This window comes from Leuciscus leuciscus (assembly GCF_965113295.1).
Source record: "Leuciscus leuciscus genome assembly, chromosome: 15".
Taxonomy (NCBI): domain Eukaryota; kingdom Metazoa; phylum Chordata; class Actinopteri; order Cypriniformes; family Leuciscidae; genus Leuciscus; species Leuciscus leuciscus.
In genome coordinates this window covers 19,353,464-19,377,583 of record NC_138739.1, presented here as the reverse complement: position 1 = coordinate 19,377,583, position 24,120 = coordinate 19,353,464, and the positions used below count along the sequence as shown (strand labels likewise).

Here is a 24,120-nt window from a genome sequence, read left to right as displayed (position 1 = left end):
GAACTAAGTGTAATAGCCGCAGGAGAAATTATGATATGATGATGATATGATATTATTATGTTAAAAGATGACTTGGCACAGCTTGGAAGCTAGCCAAAGTGGGTGACGTCTACCTAGGAACTGATGATAGGGGGTGAGACAACTTAAAATTCTTGTTAGTGATGCAAGGCTAGATAACAAGGGTGCACACACAAGTCAGTCTACCTAGAAAGACCCATACACAGAACAGTGTTACTACTTGAAGCTGATTGAAGAGTTAAGTTTTATAAGAGTGCTTTAACTGCACATGCTTAAAGGACAAGTTCGGTATTTTACACTTAAAGCCCTGTTTTCAGATAGTTTCTGATGAAATACAATGGTTAAGATTGAAATTTGGACAAATGCTACTGTCCCGAGAATTTTAGGTTTTTGTGGTAGCACCCCCCACCTATACAACGGTTGCATAGGTGCACTGGAAAAATCGTTCGTTTACAAAGACGTGAAACTCACCGAGTGGTCAGGGGTGTTCACTGATATGCTCACACAAAAATCGCAGCAAAAGATGCTTTCAAACAGGTGTTTTACCATTCGTTGTAAAACTGTGGACCTATTTTTCCAAACGCCTCACACCCGTACATTCTTCCATTGAGAGCTTGAATAATAGACTCTCCAGCCCAGTTGGTGGTGATAATGCACCTTTGCCAATTGCAAGCAAACCACGGGCATTTCATTGAATACACAGAAGAAGCAGAAGAAGAAGCGGCGGAGTAATACCGTAAAGGTGCTGCGGTCTCACAGCACGTCCTATACAAGTCAATGGAGTTGGACAAAAACTACGATAAAACCTGTTGGAAAGCATCTTTTGCAGCGATTTTTGTGTGAGCATATCAGTGAACACCCCTGACCACTCTGTGAGTTTCACGTCTTTGTAAACGAAAGTTTAATGCGTTTTAGGAAGGATTATTCCAGTGCACCTATGCAGCCATTGTTAAGGTGGGGGGGTGCTAACACAAAAACCTAAAATTCTCGGGACAGCAGCATTTGTCCAAAGTTCAATCTTAACCATTGTATTTCATCAGAAACTATCTGAAAACAGGGCTTTAAGTGTAAAATACCGAACTTGTCCTTTAACATGTACAAAATACTTACCCCCTGAATGTTAATACGATTATGCTGAGTTACTTGAGTATTCCCTCAAAGCTTTCTGTCTATAATGTTTATTTCCACTAGATCAATGGTTCACAACCTTTTTTGGGCCAGTGCCCCCTATCCATTATCCAGTTTATTATCATAGTTTCCCAGAAAGCAAACGAAGTCATCTGAAGTAGAAATTAGTCTATACATCAGTGTATATCAGTGTTAACGAAATGCAACGGTTACAATGCAATGGCAACTTTTGTGGCTTATCGCAAATAGCAGCCAATCAGCCAGGAGCAGCAAAAAAAAATGCAACGTTTACACGTTTGACATTCAAAATTTAATTAACAGCAGCTAAAAATGTAAAAGTTTTACCTTTTAAATATAATTTAGTTTAATTAATTTTAAAATTTGTCGCCAGAGTGAATGGGAACATGATTTATTGAAAATATTTGAAATTATAAGTGGTTCTTAAGTCAATACTTTTTCCATTCCTCTGTTGCGTGTATTAAAATATTTGTCAAAATATAAGCCGGAACAGATAGTTTGAAGGAGTGATTATAGCCACCACCGGATTGCTGTCAGCGCGAAACACATTTTTGAGCACGTGAATGCTGATTCTTGTCAGCGCTGGATTCTAGTCAGTGCTTGAGCGCTGGTCTATAACTGGAAAAATAATAGAGTCGTTGCCAAAATAAAGATACATATAGCTTACATGTCACATTAAAGGAACACTCCACCGTTTTTTTAAATAGGGCTTATTCACCGTCTTTCCTACATTTAGATACTGTAGGTGGGCAAACGCATTTTTGTCTCAGTGTATGCATTGTTTTAGTTTAGCAACGCCGCCACTAGCTTAGCTTAGCATAATGAATGGAATCCTTTGTTAGCCAGCTAGCATGTCGTGAGTAAATTGTAATTGTAATTCTATGAATAACTATGAGATCTATTAGATCGTTATTCTATGGTTGAGAACCACTACAATAGAACATGCCTGTGTACTTGCACACTTATTTATTTTAGTAACTTTTGATTAGTCGAATTTATATATATTTTTATATTTTGACAATTTTATAATGCTTGTGATTTCTACACTCAACAGTTTTTATCTGAATAAGATTTATTTTTTCTTAAAGATTTAAGTGGAACAGGAAGTGAGGTACAATTAACCCAATTATATTTTATTTTATTCCCATTCTGCTTTTGTATGTCACTTCCTGTTCTGTCATCCACATGAAGAGATGGAAGGATGTTATCATCGCAAGGTTTAATGGGTTTCTCTTTATGATCATAAGCCATCCGATCAAGGAAATTCAAGATACAAACCCTTCTCTTTACCGACAAGCAGGCACAAGTGTTCCATCGTGTTGGTGTATGATGTTAGTGTACGGGGTTGCTGTTAAACATCTGTCGAAAACAGTGGCGGCTGCTAATCTTTCAAAGAGGGGAAGCTCATTTTCGTCCTACATCATAAAAATTGTCCATTTATTTATACGTAATTCTGCTCTATGTTCCTTTTCAAGAAAATGCTCTGTGACCCTGTTGTACCAACTAGGTGTCTTTTCCAGTGACTTGACCAGTGTCCTCTCAATGGCCAGCAGAGTTAGGTATGATTGTATAAATGTAATAATATAATAAAAGTATAAATAATAATAAAATAAAATATAATAATACTACTAATAATAATATTTTTAAATTATTTTAATAATTATTTTTTTAATTATTACTAATAATAATATAAAACAAATATAATAAGTAATAATATAATAAAGGTATAAATGTATAATTGTGTGAAATGTATTATGAAAATTGGCTAGCAATTTCGACAAGCAAATACCAAGAAATAGGTAGCAGCAGTTTGTCTTTCAACTACACTTGCAAAATCCGTGATGGGACTGAGCTCGAATAGCTTCAGCATCAGCGACTTTTTATTTTATAAAATCGCTGTCAATCAAAAGGAGATGCAGCCTTTCGACAGACCCTCCAATCATCACGCAGAAGCCTAGAGTCCAGGCCAGCCCACTCATCATTCACCCCCAGAGACGCTGAGCGTCCGTGGGCGGGACATAATCACAGCGTTTATCCAATGACCATCTAGTTTCGAAGCACTGAAAAAAACTGTTCAAAGCAGCACCATTGAAGTCAATGGATGCTGGGCTTCAACAGGGAAATGCACTGACGCTACGTGATTGTAAGAGATGGAAATCGAGTCAGCCGACCTGCTATATGCAACTGATTCTGAACAAACTCGTCTTTGAGATGAGGGTTTTCTAACGCATTTTTTGTCAATAAAATGTTTACACAATGGTACATATTTGACCTGCCTGGAAATCCAGACCTAAATCTAAAAGATTAATGGTCTGGCGTCGACTAATGTAAATCGGCCAGCTCGAGGGGCGGCACCAAGCATGCATTTGAAAATCTCACTGCACGCAACTGGATAACACTACGACCAATCACAACAATAAACCCAATACGCTTAGCTACCAGCGGAGCTAACTGGTAGATTATACTCTTACTGTATCCGGTCGGCAAAACAGCAAAAACGTCCTTCTTGCAATGGAACGATTCGAGCGGCGTCTTCTGTTCCTGTTTTAGATAAAAAGCCAAGTCTAACTCGTTCATTGTAGCGGCCAAAGTTTCAAACAACTGGTATTCATCTATAGCCATCTTGCAATGTTTACTAACGACTTCGACGTCACAGCGCTGTCGTCATCTGTTTAGCTCGCCTCTGGCCCGCCTATATCAGATAACCCGATGTGATTGGTGCAGCTCAGATCGAGGGGCATATTTAATGAGCATCATTACTCGACACCAGAGTAACTCGCTGAGCAAATTCAACTTGTGCTCTCGCGAGAACTCTGGATAACCAGGGTATATTTGACCATTAATTTTTTGAAATTATAGGGGAAGCCAAACTTCCCTTGCAGTCTTAAAGAAATCCCCACTGGTCAAAAACAACCTCAGCCTTCACGTTGTGACAAAGGGCGACATAAAATAATTCACATGCATATTATTTATTTGTATTATTTCATCACGTCCCACCTCAGTGTCTTCAGTTGACAGTTTGGATCCTGTAGTAAATCATCGAGCTCCTTCACTCCTGATTGTCCAGGATCATTTCCTCTGAGATCCAGCTCTATCAGGTGTGAAGGGTTTGATCTCAGAGCTGAAGCCAGAGCTTTATAACCTTCTTCTGTGATACCGCAGTATGAAAGTCTACAGCAAAGATTTTTGGGAAAAAACTAATTATAAAATTAATATCGGTGAACGTGTTTTACATCGTAAAACCTTTAATTACACTTTATTTATTTTCTCTTCTGGTCAGAGAAGGTCTGGTCTGGTCAGTCATTTTAACTTTGAATAAAAGTGAACAATATTATTAAAACCAAACAATGGTTCATTAATCTCACCTGAGTCTCTCCAGTGTGCATTTTGTATTTTCTAATGCGTTCTGGAGTTTCTTCACTCCTGAATCCTGAAGATTATTGTTGCTAATGTCAAGCTCTTTCAGACTGGAGTTTGATCTCAGGACTGTAGCGAGAGCTGAACAGCTTTCCTCTGTTAGACCACAATTACACAGCCTAAAATGATGAACATGAGAGGGAGAAATTATACATACAATGTACTTGAAATTGATTCTTGAACTAACTTTTAATGAATGTGCACTAAATAAAGCTAAGAAAATGCACCAGCGGATGTACTTCCTTAGGAAACTATATAATTTTAGATTAGACAGACACATTCTTGTAATGTTTTATAAAAGTCTCCTCCAGAGTGTTCTGTCCTTTGGCCTTATCTGTATGTGTGGCAACATGCATGTTAAGGACCAAAAGAGACTGCAGTGCATGATCAAGATGGCCAGTAAGATCATCGGACTTGACCAGGTGTCGGCAGCTCAGATGTACAATGATCTTATCTTAAAAAAGACTGACCAAATCCTCAATGACCCCACTCACCCTCTCCATCATAAATGTATGAGAAGTAATAGGTCAACTGGTAGAATTTTATAACAGAGAATTAGAACAGAAAGGTACAATAAATAATTTGTACCTACAGCGATCAGATTGTATAATGATCAAGCACACCAGTAAGCATATATAAAAATAAATAACAATGACAGTGTGGCGAGGACGACGAGAGTTGGAGAGCGCGGCACGAGGCTAGAGCAGCGATCTGATTCACTCCTGTGTCTCCTAGTTCATGTTCACTCAGATTCAGCTCTCTCAGAGAACTTGTGCTCTCGTGAGAACTCTGGATTACCAGGGTATATTTGACCATTCATTTTTTGAAATTATAGGGAAGCAAAACTTCCCTTGCAGTCTTAAAGAAATCCCCACTGGTCGAAAACAACCTCAGCCTTCACGTTGTGACAAAGGGCGACATAAAATAATTCACATGCATATTATTTATTTGTATTATTTCATCACGTCCCACCTCAGTGTCTTCAGATGACAGTTTGGATCCTGTAGTAAATCATTGAGCTCCTTCACTCCTGATTGTCCAGGATCATTTCCTGTGAGATCCAGCTCTATCAGGTGTGAAGGGTTTGATCTCAGAGCTGAAGCCAGAGCTTTATAACCTTCTTCTGTGATACTGCAGTATGAAAGTCTACAGCAAAGATTTTTTGGGGAAAAAAACAAATCTATTTTAAAATTAATATCGGTGAACGTGTTTTACATCGTAAAACCTTTAATTACACTTTATTTATTTTCTCTTCTGGTCAGAGAAGGTCTGGTCTGGTCAGTCATTTTAACTTTGAATAAAAGTGAACAATGTTATTAAAACCAAACAATGGTTCATAAAACTCACCTGAGTTTCTCCAGTGTGCAGTTTGTATTTTCTAATGCGTTCTGGAGTTTCTTCACTCCTGAATCCTGCAGATTATTGTTGCTCATGTCAAGCTCTTTCAGACTGGAGTTTGATCTCAGGACTGTAGCGAGAGCTGAACAGCTTTCCTCTGTTAGACCACAATTACACAGCCTAAAATGATGAACATGAGAGGGAGAAATTATACATACAATGTACTTGAAATTGATTCTTGAACTAACTTTTAATGAATTTGCACTAAATAAAGCTAAGAAAATGCACCAGCGGATGTACTTCCTTAGGAAACTATATAATTTTAGATTAGACAGACACATTCTTGTAATGTTTTATAAAAGTCTCCTCCAGAGTGTTCTGTCCTTTGGCCTTATCTGTGTGTGGCAACATGCATGTTAAGGACCAAAAGAGACTGCAGTGCATGATCAAGATGGCCAGTAAGGTCATCGGACTTGACCAGGTGTCGGCAGCTCAGATGTACAATGATCTTATCTTAAAAAAGACTGACCAAATCCTCAATGACCCCACTCACCCTGTCCATCATAAATGTATGAGAAGTAATAGGTCAACTGGTAGAATTTTACAACAGAGAATTAGAACAGAAAGGTACAATAAATCATTTGTACCTACAGCGATCAGATTGTATAATGATCAAGCACACCAGTAAACATATATAAAAAGAAATAACAATGACAGTGTGGCGAGGACGACGAGGGTTGGAGAGAGCGGCACGAGGCCGGTGGTGTGATTACTGATGAGCGACACTTGTGCGACGCACTGGTCTCGTACCTCTACTGTCGTCGCTCCCCCTTTATGCCTCCGCTCCTCCGTGAGAGATACGAGACCGGAGCGTCGCGCAGATGTTGCTCGTCATCAGTAATCACGCCACCGGCCTTGTGCCGCTCTCTCCAACCCTCATCATGCTTGCCACACTGTCATTGTTATTTCTTTTTATATATGTTTACTGGTTTGACTGTGGTGTCTATGTATAATAATAATAATAATAATAATAATAATAATGAACAAAATACTCACTGGAGTGTGTTGAGTTTACAGTGTTTATCCAACAGTAGAGCAGCGATCTGATTCACTCCTGTGTCTCCTAGTTCATGTTCACTCAGATTCAGCTCTCTCAGAAGTAACAGGTTTTTACCCACAATTCCTCTAACATACTGACAGGCTTCATCTGCATCAGGACCCAAAAACCTGGAGAAAGAGGAAATACATTGACATTACCTGCCATACATTTTATTTTCACAAACTTGTGAAAGGGCTGTTAACCCTCTGAGGTCTGAGCTGTTTTCTGGGCCCTGGAGGTGTTCTGACATGCTCTGACATTTGTGTTTTTTTCTGTTACTAGTGACATTTTCATGGCTAAAGTCTAATTACACTGTATTCAGCACAAACTCTGCAACAATAATATATCAGCAGCATGTATGTAAAAGTTTGTAGTTTTGAGATAATGACATTTATGCGTGGTTTGTGAAAATACAAAAAAAAATTCTCACTGAAATAAGGCCATGAAACCCATACTGATTATTTCTTCACAAGACTTTTGAAAATTGTATGACGTAGCCTAGAATATTTGCTCCAAAACTATGTGAAAATCACCCTGACTGCTCATTCAGATAAGACAATATATTGATTTAAAATTTCTAAGACGTGTTTTGTGTGACAAAGCCATATGCGAAGAGGCGTGATCATCTCATTAATATGTAAGCCTTTAACACCTGAGAAAGACAAAGACACTCCCCTAACTGCCCTATTAGGAGCGATCAGGCCCTGTCATTCAGAGCAACCTTGCACAAAGAATGAGGAGATTTAAAAAAGAATGGCTTTTAGATTGTTTGGATTTATTTACAACACAACACAATCCAAAAATACAAATGACAAAAGAGCACATTGAAAACAATGATCCAAAGACAGAGACCTTTGTGCCATTCCTAAAAACATTGTACATACCTTTCATTTCCAAGGTGTTTGATTTTCACTTTACCATGTTCATATACAGAGACTCATGTAAATGTTGAAGTCAGCAGGACTCAGTTGCATCTGGTCCCTGAAAGAAAAAAAAAAAAGAAAAAACTGTGAACATACTGATATCAAGAGAAACTATAGGGCTGCACGATTTTGGGAATAGATTTTAGATTTTTCTGGTTAAAATTTCTTTTTAAAATTCACAGAATACACACACACACGTTTCCAACAATATATAATGAACACCAGGTTTGTTGTGCCTTGTAGGCATAGGCTACGCAGTGCTGCATAAAATAATAATAACAATAAATTAAATCTTCCAAAAGATTTCAAGAACAACTACGCTAGAGAAAAATATATTGATTATCATATGTTACTTCAAATGTTTCCATTCGTTATGATGATATGAAATGAGATAATAGTAAAAACATAAAGCCTAATGTTTGGTGCATTTTTCCTTTCAAACGCGATCGCGCTCCAAAATGTGATACATTCAAACGCACAGCGCGCTCCAAAATATAATACATTCAAACCCACAGCGCGCTCCAAAATATGATACATTCAAACGCCATCGCGCTCCAAAATATTAAACATTATGGTTATACATATCTATGTTTGAGCAGATATCCACAAACAGTATTTAACAGTAAACACGGGTCTAAATAGTATAATATTCACCATATATCTAGCAACAGTTCAACTGCAATGTGAAGTTTATGCAACAAAACCATAAACTAATAAGTAAGAATTTCTTACCTTACATCTTTCTTGTCTTCAAATCGCGTTCTTCTTCTTCTTAGGTAAATCCAATGTAAGATTAGACGTGTCTTCCAAACTCGACGAAAAGCAGAGACTTGTGAAGTTTTTTGGTGTTTTGTGTTTGAGGTAACGAGGGCGTTCGCGTTCCATGTGGAGATTTGCATGTGAATCTCTTTTGCGCGAGTGGGCGTGTCGAATTAAAAAGTAATTAGCAAGCGTTTGAGATACTGGACATCCTGTTGGTTTTATACAAATTACTTAAACAGAGAATATTTGTTTTCAGTTTGAATCCGATCATTTAAAAGTACACACTTAAATGTGTATAAAGGTATATGGCTCATAAATGTGTGAGAAGTATTCGCTGAGTTTTGTTTCAGTTTATAGACGTGCTCAAGAAAAAAAAGTTCACCGCGACGGAGAGGCAGAACGCACACCCTGTTTATTTTCTTTATTTTACAAAAGTACAATGTTTTGATTTGATTGTAAGTGGACACATACAAAAGTAGAAATATCACAGATTATTGTTTTATATTTCTTTTTTCTGTATAACCATAAATGATGGAGTAATTTAAGTTTATGTTGCTGCTATGTGAAAAAAATCCAGCAAAACGTGTCGGCGCGTTTCTCGACCTCAGAGGGTTAATAAGCGCAAAACTTTTATAAACATATTTGACAGTTTAACCTGTTAACCCTCACCAGTGCGTCGGCGCACTGAAGCGTTTTTTTATTTATTTAGTTCAAAGTTACTATCAGATTAAATGTTATACTTTGACAAACTATACATCATTAAAAAGATATAAGACTCAAGTTTCAGTATTTGACGACTATTGTATTCTGAGAAACTTATAGTGACAGTTATGTCTTACCCACCCAGCAAAAACTCGTTGAAAAGACGTCGAAAAGACGACATTGCCAGTCGTCTAAACAACGTTAAAATTTGGTTGAAAAGTGAAAGGTGAAAAGCCGTCTTTTTCAGGTCGTTGAAAAGACGCCAATAAAATGACGTCCCAATCGCGTCTAAATTAGGTTGTAAAGTGAGTTGAAAAGACGTCTTTTTCAGGCCTAATTTCAACCGTGAATTCATGATTATATTTAATATTCATAATAAGAAAATTCACAAAATAAGTAGCAAACCATTTATTGACACACCAAATACATCTTTCACATAAAAAACACTTTCCTGATCACATCTTAAGCCTGCATTTGATCAAGCATACCCTAAAAAACAGTTATATTGTGAAATATTACTACATTAAAAATAACTTTTCATAAATATACATGTAAATATATAAAGTGTGTAATTTATTCCTGATGCAAAGCTGAATTTTCAGCATCATTACTTCAGTCTTCAGTGTCACATGATCCTTCAGAATCCTTCAGAATGATGATTTGATTCTCAAGAAACATTTATCATTATTATCAGTTGTACGGCTTCATATTTTTGTGGAAACTATGATACAGGTTTCAGTATTCTTTGAATAGAACTTTCAAAAGAGCAACATTTATTTGAAACATTATTTTTTTAAACAATTTAAAAGTTGTTACTGTGACTTTTGATCAAATGAATCTATCTTTTCTGTATAAACATTTTTTCAAAACAATAAATCTTTCAAATATTGAAAATGTTTATAAAACAGAACAATGACCAATTATAACCACATTAGAAAACATTAAAGGGATAGTTCACACAAAAATGTAAATTCTGTCATTAATTACTTACCCTCATGTCGCTCCAAACCCATAAGACTTTTGTGGAGAGCACAAATGAAGATATTTTTAACAGATGTCTTGTGTGCGCAAACAATTACGTCTTTATTCACAAATGATGTATCTCAGACGCATGTTGCACCATGAGATGGCCGGCTCTCTCGCCAACACAACACTGATGAATCGTGGTGCTCCGTCAACACGTGTCAAAGATGTATATTTTGTGAATAAAGATGCAATGGGTTTTTTGCACACACACAAAGCATTCACTTCACTTCATAAAGTTGAGGTTAAACCACTGGAGTCATATTGATTATTGTTATAATGTCTCTAAAGCTTGAAAGTTGTAGTTGCATAAACTGTGAAATGGAGGGACAGAAAGTTCTCAGATTTCATTAAAAAGATCTACATTTGTGTTTCAAAGATGAACGAAAGTCTTACAGGTTTGCAACGACATGAAGGTGAGTGATGAAAATGTTTGGTAATGTTTGACGCATTAGGTAAATCAGTTCCTCAGGGGCACGAGTAGATCTCTTCCTGATCTCTGATCTTCTGCTCCTTCCACCATCCCAGTCCTGGATTATTGAGCCACGACAGAAGTTTCCACTTTGAATGCTTTAGCCTGGCTGTTTTTTCTCCAGCATCTAAAGTGAGAAAGAGAACAATAACCAAAATGTAAATGTAAAAAAACAATGGTTGTCCAAAATGTGAAGTATACACTTGAGGTTTCCCTCTACATATTTGTGCAAGATTTCAGTCATAGATAAATTGTAAATGTTTGCTTGATTAGACATTACCTGTCTAGCGACGTATGTTTATGCTGAAATATAATATTGGTTTGTGTTTTAAAATCAGCTATCACATGTCATTTTGTAGCGAACTGTCTCGTGTGATAAAGTTTTATGCTTCAGAACTTCTGATAACATATGGCGCTTTTTCACTACACAGTACCAGCTCGCCTCGGCTCTGTTTGGTTTTCCACTGTGTAAAAGTTGTACCTGTACCTGCTTCCAGGTACTTTTTTTCGTACCACCTCCGGCGAGGTTCTGAGCGAGCTGAGGCGATACTAAAATGTGACGTGAAAAAACACAGCAGACTGCTGATTGGTCAGAGAGAATCGTCACTATTCACTGCGTCATCATTCCACGCGCCAGACGGAGTATCCTAAATAAAAAACAGCAAAAACAAAAACAGCATACACACGATTTCCTCCATTGTCCTGTGCGTGTGGGTAGCGGGTGTGTCTCGCGTAGAAGATTAAGTCACGGCAGTTTCCTGCGGCGTCGCTATGACGACTAGGTACTATTAATTGTGGAGGTAATATCTGCAATGGAAAACGGAGCGAAAAGCGAGACGAGACAAGGCGAGTCGAGTCGAGCTGGTACTGGTAATGGAAAAGCGCCAATAGTGAGTTTTTAGGGAGCGAATGTTTCAGTGCACTGTAAGGATTTTGTGATAAAGACATCCCTTAACCACTGACTACTGAGCTAGGGCCTGAGTGATATGCACCCAGAGTTTAGCACCTTAATTAGCTTGTTCAGGTGTGCTGGACTAGGTTGGAGTAAACCTCTGCATGTAAGTGGACCTTGAGAGACAATGTTGAGATCTCCTGCAATATGTTCTGAACTTACAACACTGGTGTCCAGACCAAAGTTCTGCAGAGTTTCTGGTGATCCTGGATCAGCTGCTCAGGTCTGCTTAATTGGGTTTGGAGCTAAACTCTGTGATCAGGACTAGATGGCAAACAATACTGTAAAGGGGAGAAGACAAACAATATTATTTTGTTATAATTTGTTCTGTGTTCATCTGCTTACCTGTACAAAGTATGCATCATGAATAAGAGGAATATATTGAATTTGATCTTTTAACACTGTTTTACTACATTAATACTAACTACAAACCTGATAAAAATGACTGGGCAGTCTTATCTTGCCCTCCAGGTGGGCGTAATGGTGTGACGTCACGTGATAACTATGAATTAACCATACAGTGCGTACTTTTAGGTTAAATAAATTAGCTTATTTCCATTCATCCATTGACCAATTGTCAGCAAAACCATTACAAAACTATCAAAATATCTCATCTACACATAAGATGTGATTAAAAGCCCAAACTTACAGCTCACGTTACCTCTAGTTAGCTAGATGCTAACGGACTTTTTCAAAGACACGAAACCATTTCTATAAAGTAAATATTCAATGGAAGCGAGTGATTTACATGAAAGAAAGTCTCAGAAACATTTGTATGTACTATTTGTGTAATTATATGGACTAAACTTACCTTAAAGTAGTTCAAACAACAGTGAGAGACGGAGTTTCGCTGATTGTCAGTTGAGCTGCTGTCTCGTTTCCATGGTAACGCCCTCAGCTCCAGTTCGGTTCAAATGCGGCTTGAATGTTCAGCGTGCGCGCGACCATTAAAACACGTAGAAGTCACGCAGCATTTACATACATTTAGATTGATGGGGTGAAAATGTGAATTATTTGATAATCAGCAAAAATATCCTGAAACTTGATATATTATTAAATGGATAGTAGGTCTGTGGCCATCGCAAACTGTAAATGGAATGAAAATATGAAAGAACTGAAAATGTAAAACAATGTTTTTGAAGTCATTTATATAGGCTATATAATAGGCTACAATGGGCAGCGCCAGAGAATTTTTAACGCATGTGCTGAGGGGGTGCTAGATCATTGACAGGGAGATCTGCGCAAAACTTGGCCACTAAATATTTAATGATCACAATTAAAGTTTTAATTTTATTAAATTGAACAAGCGCAACATTCAGCATTCAATCAAATATTCTAAAAGATGTAGGCTATTATTAAAGGGATAGTTCACCCAAAAATGAAAATTCTGTCATCATTTACTCACCCTCAAGTTGTTTCAAACCTGTAAGAATTTCTTTTTTCTCCTGAACACAAAAGAAGATATTTTGAAAAATGTCTGTAACCAAACAGTTGATGGACCCCATTGACTTCCATAGTATTTTTTTTTTCCTACTATGGAAGTCAATGGGGTCCATCAACTGTTTGGTTACAGACATTTTTCAAAATATCATCTTTTGTGTTCAGCAGAAAAAAGAAATAATGTTATTTCAACATAATATCTTGTTATTTCGACATATGTGTGCGTGCAACAAGCAAGATGTGCATTTGTAAATCCAGTGCATTAGGCTGCAAAGATGAAGTTGACGATCTCCGTAGTGAACGCGCCTATAGAGAGAAATGCACATAATGGATTACATAATCAGAGAGTAGCCTTTTTCTTTTCGTTTTGAATTATTTTGTTAAAGACATTTCAAGCTTTGTGTATTTGATGTATTTCTCATGTCTGTGTGAGGCATACACTGAGTTTCGTTAAGTTAGGATGAGATGCGCTCCAGTTAACGTGCAATGCAAGTGACCGCGCGGGCGCCTCCATTATTATATATTCTCTTTTATAGGCCTATTTGCTTCTTTGGTTGATGAAAAATTGATTAAAATTAAGATACAATTTATACAAAACGAAATTCACTTTAAAGAAAGGTTTTCTACAAAACAAAACGTAATGAAGTGGTCAAAATCATGTCTGACCCGCTCCATGGGCCCTATTTTAACGATCTGAAACGCAAGTGTCAAAGCGCAAAGCGCAAGTAACTTTGTGGGCGGGTCTCGGCGCTGTTGCTATTTTCCCGGCGGGATAAATGACTCTTGCGCCAGGCGCAAATCTAAAATGGGTTGGTCTGAAGTAGCTTCATTATTCATAGGTGTGGTTTGGGCGTAACGTGAAATAAACCAATCAGAGCGTCATCTCACATTCCCTTTAAGAGCAGATGCGCTTTTTCCATAGCGGATTGCTATTGTAACGGCGGATTTGCCAGGCGCGCGCCAGGAGCGGTTCACAGCCAAGGAGAGCAACGCTCTCGTCACGGCCGTAAAAGAGAGAAGTTACATTGAAATGGAGAAACCCACCCAAATTACCCAGGGTAAATGTGTAAGCTAGATGTATGCTTTTATAATAAATTGTTTATCTATCTATCTATCTATCTATCTATCTATCTATCTATCTATCTATCTATCTATCTATCGTAATAATGTATGATTTGCAAAAATGAAAACTGCTGCTTCTGTGTAGATGAGAGAATCAAAGTGCGCGTTGTGCACACGCTACATTGATTATGGCCAAGCATGCGCCCTTAAAATAGCATATGAATAACATGCGCAACGCGCCACTGACTTTAAACTATTTTTTCCTGGTTAGTGGCGCAATTGTTTTCTAAACCTGCAAAATAGCAAGAAGGACCGTTTGCGCCGGAACACGCCTCCTCTTTGCGCTGAACCGCCCCCGGGAGCGCAAGTGTATTTCTTAGTTAACCGACGTGCTTCTGTGGAGGGAAAAGTCCGCTTTGCGCGGGTGCAAAATAGGAATGATACATGCATCGGTGTACAAAGTCACTTGCGCTGGGTGCAAGATAGGGCCCTATGTCTCATATTGCACATCCTATCTTACTCGTGCTGTTCACTTTTCATAAATCAACATATATGAAAAAACAAACAAAAAAACATTAAAATATTTTAACAAATATGACACTAAATGTGCTTATTTAATGGCTATAACAGTATAGTAGCTAGGCCTACAGACTCTCTATTTGTACAAATTGCATTTAATTCAGAATTTTGCACACACAATTGAAAGGCATTTGTTCAAATCAAGTTCACGGATAATTGTGCGTGCATTTATTAATCATTATGATACTAAAATAATAACAAAGTAGGCTATGCTATGTACAAAAAATCAGATGAGCCCAGAATATGAACGCAACGTTTAATTACACGTTAAGCATTTTCCTCCCATAGAAAACCATTATAAGAACGCTTAATGTGGCTTAATACAGATTAGAATGTCCCCTTCGAAATAACGAGATTTTAAATAACGACTTAATATCTCGAAATAACAAGAAGAGTTTTTATTCTTTCTTCAAAATGCGGTTCAGGGCTTCCATAGAATACAGCCTGAATATAATTGCTTCCAGAAATCATTTTTGGGGGTGCTATCGGGGTGCTAATTGGTCTTTCTTGGGGGTGCTGAAGCACCTGCTAGTCCCTCCCTAGCGTCGCCCAATATACAGGTCTACCTTTAGAAATGGTAAACGTGGTGTAGAAATAAAACAGCAAAATCTACATGATATAATTATGAACATATTTTCTCATATAGGCTACAAAAATTTACAGATGTAACACGAGGAATTGATAAGGGGTCTACGGTGTTTAAACTAATGATGTTTTTTATGGATGCATTATAGGCATATTTAATGTAGTAATTGTTGAATTTTCAAAACAGCACAAGCGTTTTCAACGAGATATAAACTAGGGAGCGCGTTTTGTTGGATTTATGCCAAATCATAGGTATTTATATGGTTTGCGAACGTATAGGTGCTTACAGATAACGTATTTCTGGGATGTGCAACACGTAACTTTGAAACTATTTCTACAATCTATTTCTTTACTTGCTAACAATAGACTTTAATTGTATTTATGCTATATTAGGGTTATATGTGGTCCAAAACAGACGGCCGTCTTGGGTTAAATAAACAAAGCCAAATTTGCAGTAATTTTTTGGGCAAAAATTGGACCAAATCAGACGGACCAAACAAAGCCCAATTTTCAACGTCTATGTTTGGGCTAAATTTGGACCAAATCAGACGGACCAAACAAAGCCCAATTTTCAACGTCTATGTTTGGGCTAAATTTGGACCAAATCAGACGGACCAAACAAAGCCCAATTTTCAACGTCTATGTTTGGGCTAAATTTGGACCAAATCAGACGGACCAAACAAAGCCCAAATTTCAACGTCTATGTTTGGGCTAAATTTGGACCAAATCAGACGGACCAAACAAAGCCCAAATTTCAACGTCTATGTTTGGGCTAAATTTGGACCAAATCAGACGGACCAAACAAAGCCCAAATTTCAACGTCTATTTTTGGGCTAAATTTGGACCAAATCAGACGGACCAAACAAAGCCCAAATTTCAACGTCTATTTTTTGGCTAAATGAAGACTATGACGGGCCGACTTGATTTAGCCCAAAAAACAACGTCTTAATGACGTCTGGTGCTGGGTGGGTAATTTGTGTCAGGAGTTATGAAATGAAAAAATGCATCGATCCCTTTAATATGAATTATGAGCGTCAGCTGGTCCATTCAGAAAAAAAAACTCCGTGCTGTTGTCATGACAGTGCTATACAAAACAACGTTCCTCAGGACTTTTAGCTCAAAAATGTGCAGACTTGGAGAAATATTGATATATTCTCATAGATTCACATCATATTTCTATAGACAGGAATAATATTTATTGAATTTATACCCAAATGCGTCGATGTAATCATTATGAGCGCTTCTTACTGAGATGTGCTGTGTTTTCAATTCATACCAATAGCCTGAGGGCGCTATATGCACAAAAATACTCCATATATGGAACATGAAGAAGAGCCATAATCATGTGACCTTCAAGGACGTCACTGATAGCAGCAGCTACACACAAAGCTAACACAGAGATCGCTGTAATATGCAGATACAGACGTTTTGAAAACAATAAACATAATTGCAATGATATGTGATTTGCCTGTGTTCTTCCAGCAATGCCAGGTATTTTTATAATATATTATATTTATAATGTATTGCTAATCGATATAGACTTTATCATTGTACATAATTCTATAAATATATTTTCTGTCTGATTTTTTTTTTTATCTGAAGCCAAATTAGATCACAGAAGATTATTTAAAACACTCCACTTGCGTTATAAAGTACGTTTGTAGCACAAACATGGTTTTAATCTCATAAATGGTCGTGTATTGATGGTGTGCTAAGCTAACATGCTAGCTAGGCCCAAAATAAAGTAATTTGACATGATCTTGAAAAACATTTAACTAAATACAGAGTTTTAGACTTATCATTTTCAGATTTTAAATATAACATGGTCACACATATGGCTTTAGCTGCAGTGCATTTCTAGATTGCTCCAGGGCCCACTTCAATTTTATTTTCATGAATATGTTTAATAAAAACAAATTTCTAATAACTTTACAAAACTTTGAAGCTATTTAAAAAATGTTTTTTCATTATGACAATAATTAATTCTACATTTACAATAAACTACCAGGTGTCAGCTTTCAAATGAGATCATACTTGTGCTTTTAGTGCAAAGGGTTCATGAACTGTATCTGTTTCAGTTTGGGTATGTCATTTCTGGGGATTTTTCAAAAGTGGCGTTGCAGCTTAACAGGTTAAGCTAACATTGGTTTAAGACAATTGAACAATATTTTAAAAAACACTCACCTCAGTGTCTTCAGTTGACAGTTTGGATCCTGTAGTAAATCATCGAGCTCCTTCACTCCTGATTGTCCAGGATCATTTCCTGTGAGATCCAGCTCTATCAGGTGTGAAGGGTTTGATCTCAGAGCTGAAGCCAGAGCTTTATAACCTTCTTCTGTGATTCTGCAGTCTGAAAGTCTACAGAAAAGAGGTTTGAAATAACAAAATCTCTTATAATATTTATATTAGTGACCATGTTTTATTTCATAAAACCTCTAATACACTTTATTTTCTCTTCTGGTCAGAGAAAGTCTGATCTGGTGACAAAATCATGTCTTTTCGTTTTCTTTAGTGTACTACAGTAATTTTAACTCTGAACACAAGAGAACAATATTATAAAGGCCACTCACCTGAGTTTCTCCAGTGAGCAGTTTGTATTTTCTAATGCGATCTGGAGTTTCTTCACTCCTGAATCCTGAAGATTATTGTTGCTAATGTCAAGCTCTTTCAGACTGGAGTTTGATCTCAGGACTGTAGCGAGAGCTGAACAGCTTTCCTCTGTTAGACCACAATTACGCAGCCTAAAATGAACAACAGGAGGAGAATTTACAAACACAAAATACTTGATGCCACTATTAGGTGATTCCTGAGAACTGATCTGGGTCATCTGATTTATTTAAGATATTTAAATGTTTAATAAAAACAAAACTAAAAATACTCACTGAAGTATGTTGAGTTGACAGTGTTTATCCTGCAGAAAAGCAGCGATCTGATTCACTCCTGTGTCTCCTAGTTCACGTTCACTCAGATTCAGCTCTCTCAGGAGTAACGGGTTTTTACTAACAATTTCTCTAACATACTGACAGGCTTCATCAGCAGCAGGACCCAAAAACCTGGAGACAGTGGAAACACATTGATATATTTTATTTTCACAAGCTTGTGAAACAGCTTGTAATCATTTTTAAACTTTTATAAGAGTATTTTTTTTTGACAGTTTATTTATATTTCATCTAAAACGGGCTTATGACTACTGAACATTATTTAATTTAATAACACTCACCTCAGTGTCTTCAGTTGACAGTTTGGATCCTGTAGTAAATCATTGAGCTCCTTCCCTCCTGATTGTCCAGGATCATTTCCTGTGAGATCCAGCTCTATCAGGCGTGAAGGGTTTGATCTCAGAGCTGAAGCCGGAGCTTTATAACCTTCTTCTGTGATACTGCAGTTTGAAAGTCTATAGAAAAGAGGTTTTGAAGTAAATCTATCATAAAAGTAATATTAGTGAACACTGTATAAAACCTCAAATTCACTTAATTTACTCTCTCTTCTGGTGTTTACTCTCTCTTCAGGTCAGAGAAGTTCTGGTCTGGTGACAGGTGTCTGGTCTGGTCTGGTGACAGTTTCATTATGTCACTTCGTGCTGTTGCTGCCGCACGGTTTGAGTATGGAGCTCTGACAATTTGATTCTTAATCCTCGATTTCTTCTTTATACCAGTTTTATAAAGTAATATTTTTCTGCTTTTACAACGGGTGAACATAGAGAGAACTGTGACTTTGTATATGTACATTTCTGAAATACTTAGACAGTAAGCTCCGATATCAGAACACTCTAAATTGTAATATGGACTCATGCACTTTCTGTAAAGCTGCTTTGAAATTATGTGTATTGTGTAAAGCGCTATACAAATAAATGTGAATTGAACGGAATAATTTATTTTCATTTTCCTTAGTGCACAGTTCTACAGTTATTTTAAATTTGGACAAAAGAGAACAATATTACTAAAATGAAACAATGGATCATTAAACTCACATGAGTTTCTCCAGTGAGCAGTTTGTATTTTCTAATCCTTTCTGTAGTTCTTCCACTCCTGAATCCTGCAGATTATTGTTGCTCATGTCAAGCTCTTTCAGACTGGAATTTGATCTCAGGACTGTAGCGAGAGCTGAACAGCTTTCCTCTGTTAGACCACAATTACGCAGCCTAAAATGATGAACATGAGAAGGAGAACATACAAACACAAAGTACTTGATTCCAATATTCAGTGATGACTAAAGAATATTGTGTTTTGGTCACTTGAGTTATTTAAGATACTTTAAATATATAATAATAATAATGAACAAAATACTCACTGGAGTGTGTTGAGTTTACAGTGTTTATCCAGCAGTAGAGCAGCGATCTGATTCACTCGTGTGTCTCCTAGTTCATGTTCACTCAGATTCAGCTCTCTCAGGAGTAACGGGTTTTTACCCACAATTCCCCTAACATACTGACAGGCTTCATCTGCATCAGGACCCAAAAACCTGGAGAGAGAATAAGTACATTAACATTACCTGCTATACAACCTTTTTTTTTCACAAGTTTGTCAAATACTTTTTGGCAATTTTCAACTTCAATTTCAACTAAAAATGTTTTAAAACCATTGCACTTTAATTTTAAGAAAACTCACCTCAGTGTCTTCAGTTGACAGTTCTGATCCTGTAGTAAATCATTGAGCTCCTTCACTCCTGATTGTCCAGGATAATTTCCTGTGAGATCCAGCTCTATCAGGTGTGAAGGGTTTGATCTCAGAGCTGCAGCCAGAGCTTTATAACCTTCTTCTGTGATACTGCAGTCTGAAAGTCTAGAAAAAGGATATTTAAAAAATATATAATAAATTATCAAATTAATATAAATTATTAATTTTTTTTAATTGTTAAGATGTCAAATGCTTTTTAATATTTATAATGTTAACAAAAGAGTATTTGATGGTATTCAAATCAAATGATGGTTTCTCTTCTGGTAAGAGGGGTGGTGGTGACAGGGTGTTGACAGAAACATGTATTTTACAGTCATTCTAACTTTGAACAAAAGAGAACAATATTATTAAAATCAAACAATGGTTTGTTAAACTCACCTGAGTTTTTCCAGTGTGCAGTTTGTATTTTCTAATCCATCCTGGAGTTTCTTCACTCCTGAATCCTGCAGATTATTGTTGCTGATGTCAAGCTCTTTCAGATTGGAGTTTGATCTCAGGACTGTAGCGAGAGCTGAACAGCTTTCCTCTTTTAGACCACAATTACACAGCCTAAAATGATGAACATGAGGGAGAAATTGTAAACACAATGTGCTTGTTGCCAATATTAAGTGATTACAGAGGATTAATGTATGTTGGTCACTTATTCTAGCTACTTTAAATGTAAAATAAGAAATGAACAAAATAGTCACATCAGTTTGTTGAGTTTACAGTGTTTATCCTGCAGTAGAGCAGAGATCTGATTCACTTGTGAGTCTCCTAGTTTATGGTCACTCAGATTCAGCTCTCTCAGGAATAATGGGTTTTTACCCTCAATTCCAATCACATACTGACAGGCTTCATCTGCAGCAGGACCCAAAAACCTGGAGAAAGAGGAAATACATTGACATTATATGCCATAAAAAATGTGTTCACAAGCTTGTGAAAGGGGTTGTAATAAATGCAAATCTTTTATAACATCTTTGACGGTTTCAGCTAAAATTGGTTTATGACAATTGAACATTGTTTTAAAAACACTCACCTCAGTGTCTTCAGTTGACAGTTTGGATCCTGTAGTAAATCATTGAGCTCCTTCAATCCTGATTGTCCAGGATCATTTCCTGTGAGATCCAGCTCCATCAGGTGTGAAGGGTTTGATCTCAGAGCTGAAGCCAGAGCTTTATATCCTTCTTCAGTAATACTGCAGTTTGAAAGTCTACAAAGAATAAAACCAAGAATTTAAATTAACATTGTGGTCCAAATTCATTCTGCACAATTACAAAATATTATACTATCAATCTATTGAATACTGTAATAAAGTTCAAGACTCAGAGAAGGAGCAGTCTCATAGGCGACTGCTGCATAAACATAGACAAAATCAGAAACATAAAGTCCCAGGTCTGGTCCTATTTCTTCTTCTTCCACTGTTGTCACTCCTCATTTTAGCTCAAGGCTGGTGTATGTTGCAGGTGTTGCTCAGTAATATTCGGTCCGCCTCATTCGGCTTCAATGTCTCTTGTGTTTGCTTATATTTTAGTGCAGTCAACAAAAACTATTTGTGTCATTTTAGTTAGAAAACGTACTCGGTTACTAACGTAACCTCAGTTCTCTCTAGAGAGGGAACGAGTACTTGCGTAAGTATCTTACGCTAGGGGAAAACCTATTTTCCTCGAGATATTGAAGCCAAAAATTATCCTTAATTTTGTAATAATGCAAAATGCGTTGCAGCAGCATGCAGACATGGGCGAGACAGCTCGCGCGCCCATTGGCTGCTCTGCGGCAACTGCACCAGCCTATCGATAGAGGCCCCTCATGACGTCATAACCAATGAGGGTGCTTCGCGCCCTCTACGTCATGTCCCGCCGAAAGCGGGTGGGGCTAGGGCTATAATACGGCCCGAGAGGCTGGTTTGGTCAGTTTTTTCATCGCTGAAGCGAATCAGAACGTGACGCATGCACGGCAAGATACGCAAGTACTCGTTCCCTCTCTAGAGAGAACCGAGGTTACGTTAGTAACCGAGTACGTTCTCTTACGAGAGGTTCTCTCATACTTGCGTAAGTATCTTACGCTAGGGGAACACAGTGCAAAACGCTGTGCGTGCTTGAGATATAACACTAAAGCCAAAGGGCAGGTGCCCGGGGCTCATACAGTGCCCAATCACAAGGGGACTCACAGAGAATCCGGGAAGAGGGGCTAGAATAGCATCATTCCTGTAATATAGAGCTCTAATAAGAGCAGATTATATCAGGTGTTCCACACTGCCAGGGCGGATTCGTCCTGGACTGATAAATATGGGGGACTTACGTACTGCCCACAGAAGTATATAGGCAATCAGTGATCGACGCTCTAGCTGTTTCAGCATCCTGAGCCGATCGCATCGGGCAGGTAATACTGAAAAATCAGACCGAGAGCAATCTAGCTTGTAAAGCGGGAACCTCGAGGTTATAAAACCTTATAAATGTAGACGGAGAGGCCCAGCCTGCCGCCATACAGATATCTTGTAAGGCAATCCCACTGGACCAAGCCCACGACGAGGAGTGCGCTTTGACACCTATCGGGCATTGCAGGCCCTTGGATGTGTAAGCTAGTGCTATAGCATCAACTATCCATCTGGATAAAGTCTGTTTTGACGCAGCTAGTCCCTTAGAACGTCCGCTGAACAAAACAAAGAGCTGCTCCGTCTGTCTGAAAACAGACGAGCGAGACACATAGGCTTTTAACGCCCTGACCGGGCAAAGGAAGCCCGCGTCCCCTTCCTCTTCAGATACCGGCAGGGCTGACAGGGAGATAACCTGTGCCCTAAACGGTGTATTGAGGGATTTAGGAACGTATCCGTGCTTTGGTTTGAGTATGACTTTTGAGTCATTAGGCCCAAACTCCATACACGCCGCGCTCACTGAGAGCGCTTGCAAGTCCCCTATGCGCTTCACTGAAGCGAGAGCCAGAAGAAACACTGTTTTGAAAGACAAGAGTTTCAGGTCTATTGACTGTATTGGTTCGAATGGGGCACCTTTCATGGCTTCCAAAACCGTGGAAAGGTCCCAAACGGGAACCGAGGGAGGTCTGGGAGGATTCAGCCTCTTAGCTCCTCTGAGGAGGCGAATGACCAGATCGTTCCTTCCTAATGACTGGCCGAGCGGTGGTTCAGCGAACGCTGCTATGGCCGCCACATAAACTTTGAGCGTGGATGGGGTTCTGCCCTTATCCAGAAGCTCTTGTAAAAAGGAAAGAACCTCCGGCACCCCACAGTGTGAGGGTGAAGTGCCACGCGCTGTACACCAGCTAGTGAACACAGACCATTTTGAGGAATAGAGCCACCTCGTAGATGGAGCTCTAGCCTGCGTGATCGTGTTTAACACTCCCGCTGGGAGGTTAACGGGTACCCGTTGATGGCCCACACATGTAGGAATCAAAGCTCCGGGCAAGGATGCCAGATCGAGCCGTTTGCCTTCGAGAGGAGATCCCTCCTCACCGGTATCGGCCACGGGGCGGTACTCGTCAGCTGCATCAGAACTGGAAACCAGGCTTGGTTCGTCCATAATGGGGCGACGAGTAGCACTGGGCATCCGTTTTTCCTGATTTGCTCTAACACCTGGGGTAGGAGCATGACAGGGGGAAACGCATAGAGCGGGCAGCGGGGCCAGACGTGGGCCAGCACATCCCTGCTCTTGGGGAAAAATTCCCGACAGTGAGCGTTCTCTTGAGACGCAAATAGGTCTATTTCGCTCTGCCAAATGTCCTCCATAGCAGTTTGACTGTCTGTGGGTGTAAAGACCATTCTCCTACCGGAAGATTGTTTCTGGACAGTCTGTCTGGTCCCACATTCAGGTGGCCGGGCACATGCGCTGCTCTGAGCGAGCGCAGATTGTGCTGAGCCCAGACCAGGAGGCGTTCCGTCAGCCTGTGAAGGGTTCTGGATCTGATACCTCCTTGGTGATTTATATAAACCA

At 38.5% G+C, this 24,120-nt stretch overlaps 1 protein-coding gene across 1 annotated transcript in view; it reads right to left on the bottom strand.

Annotated features, from left to right (window-relative positions):
- LOC309475586 (uncharacterized protein) overlaps positions 1 to 24,120 on the bottom strand; it is a 388,909-nt gene that overhangs the window by 78,247 nt on the left and 286,542 nt on the right. Inside the window, exons 73-87 of the mRNA XM_082138404.1 lie at positions 21,213 to 21,386; positions 20,884 to 21,054; positions 20,573 to 20,743; positions 20,126 to 20,299; positions 19,809 to 19,979; positions 19,489 to 19,659; positions 18,739 to 18,912; positions 18,401 to 18,571; positions 18,089 to 18,259; positions 17,703 to 17,876; positions 6,976 to 7,146; positions 5,929 to 6,099; positions 5,554 to 5,727; positions 4,530 to 4,700; positions 4,162 to 4,335 (exon numbers count right to left, since the gene is read on the bottom strand). Coding sequence (XP_081994530.1) covers positions 4,162 to 4,335; positions 4,530 to 4,700; positions 5,554 to 5,727; positions 5,929 to 6,099; positions 6,976 to 7,146; positions 17,703 to 17,876; positions 18,089 to 18,259; positions 18,401 to 18,571; positions 18,739 to 18,912; positions 19,489 to 19,659; positions 19,809 to 19,979; positions 20,126 to 20,299; positions 20,573 to 20,743; positions 20,884 to 21,054; positions 21,213 to 21,386 — 2,583 coding nt within the window. The remainder of the gene's footprint in view (positions 1 to 4,161; positions 4,336 to 4,529; positions 4,701 to 5,553; positions 5,728 to 5,928; positions 6,100 to 6,975; positions 7,147 to 17,702; positions 17,877 to 18,088; positions 18,260 to 18,400; positions 18,572 to 18,738; positions 18,913 to 19,488; positions 19,660 to 19,808; positions 19,980 to 20,125; positions 20,300 to 20,572; positions 20,744 to 20,883; positions 21,055 to 21,212; positions 21,387 to 24,120) is intronic.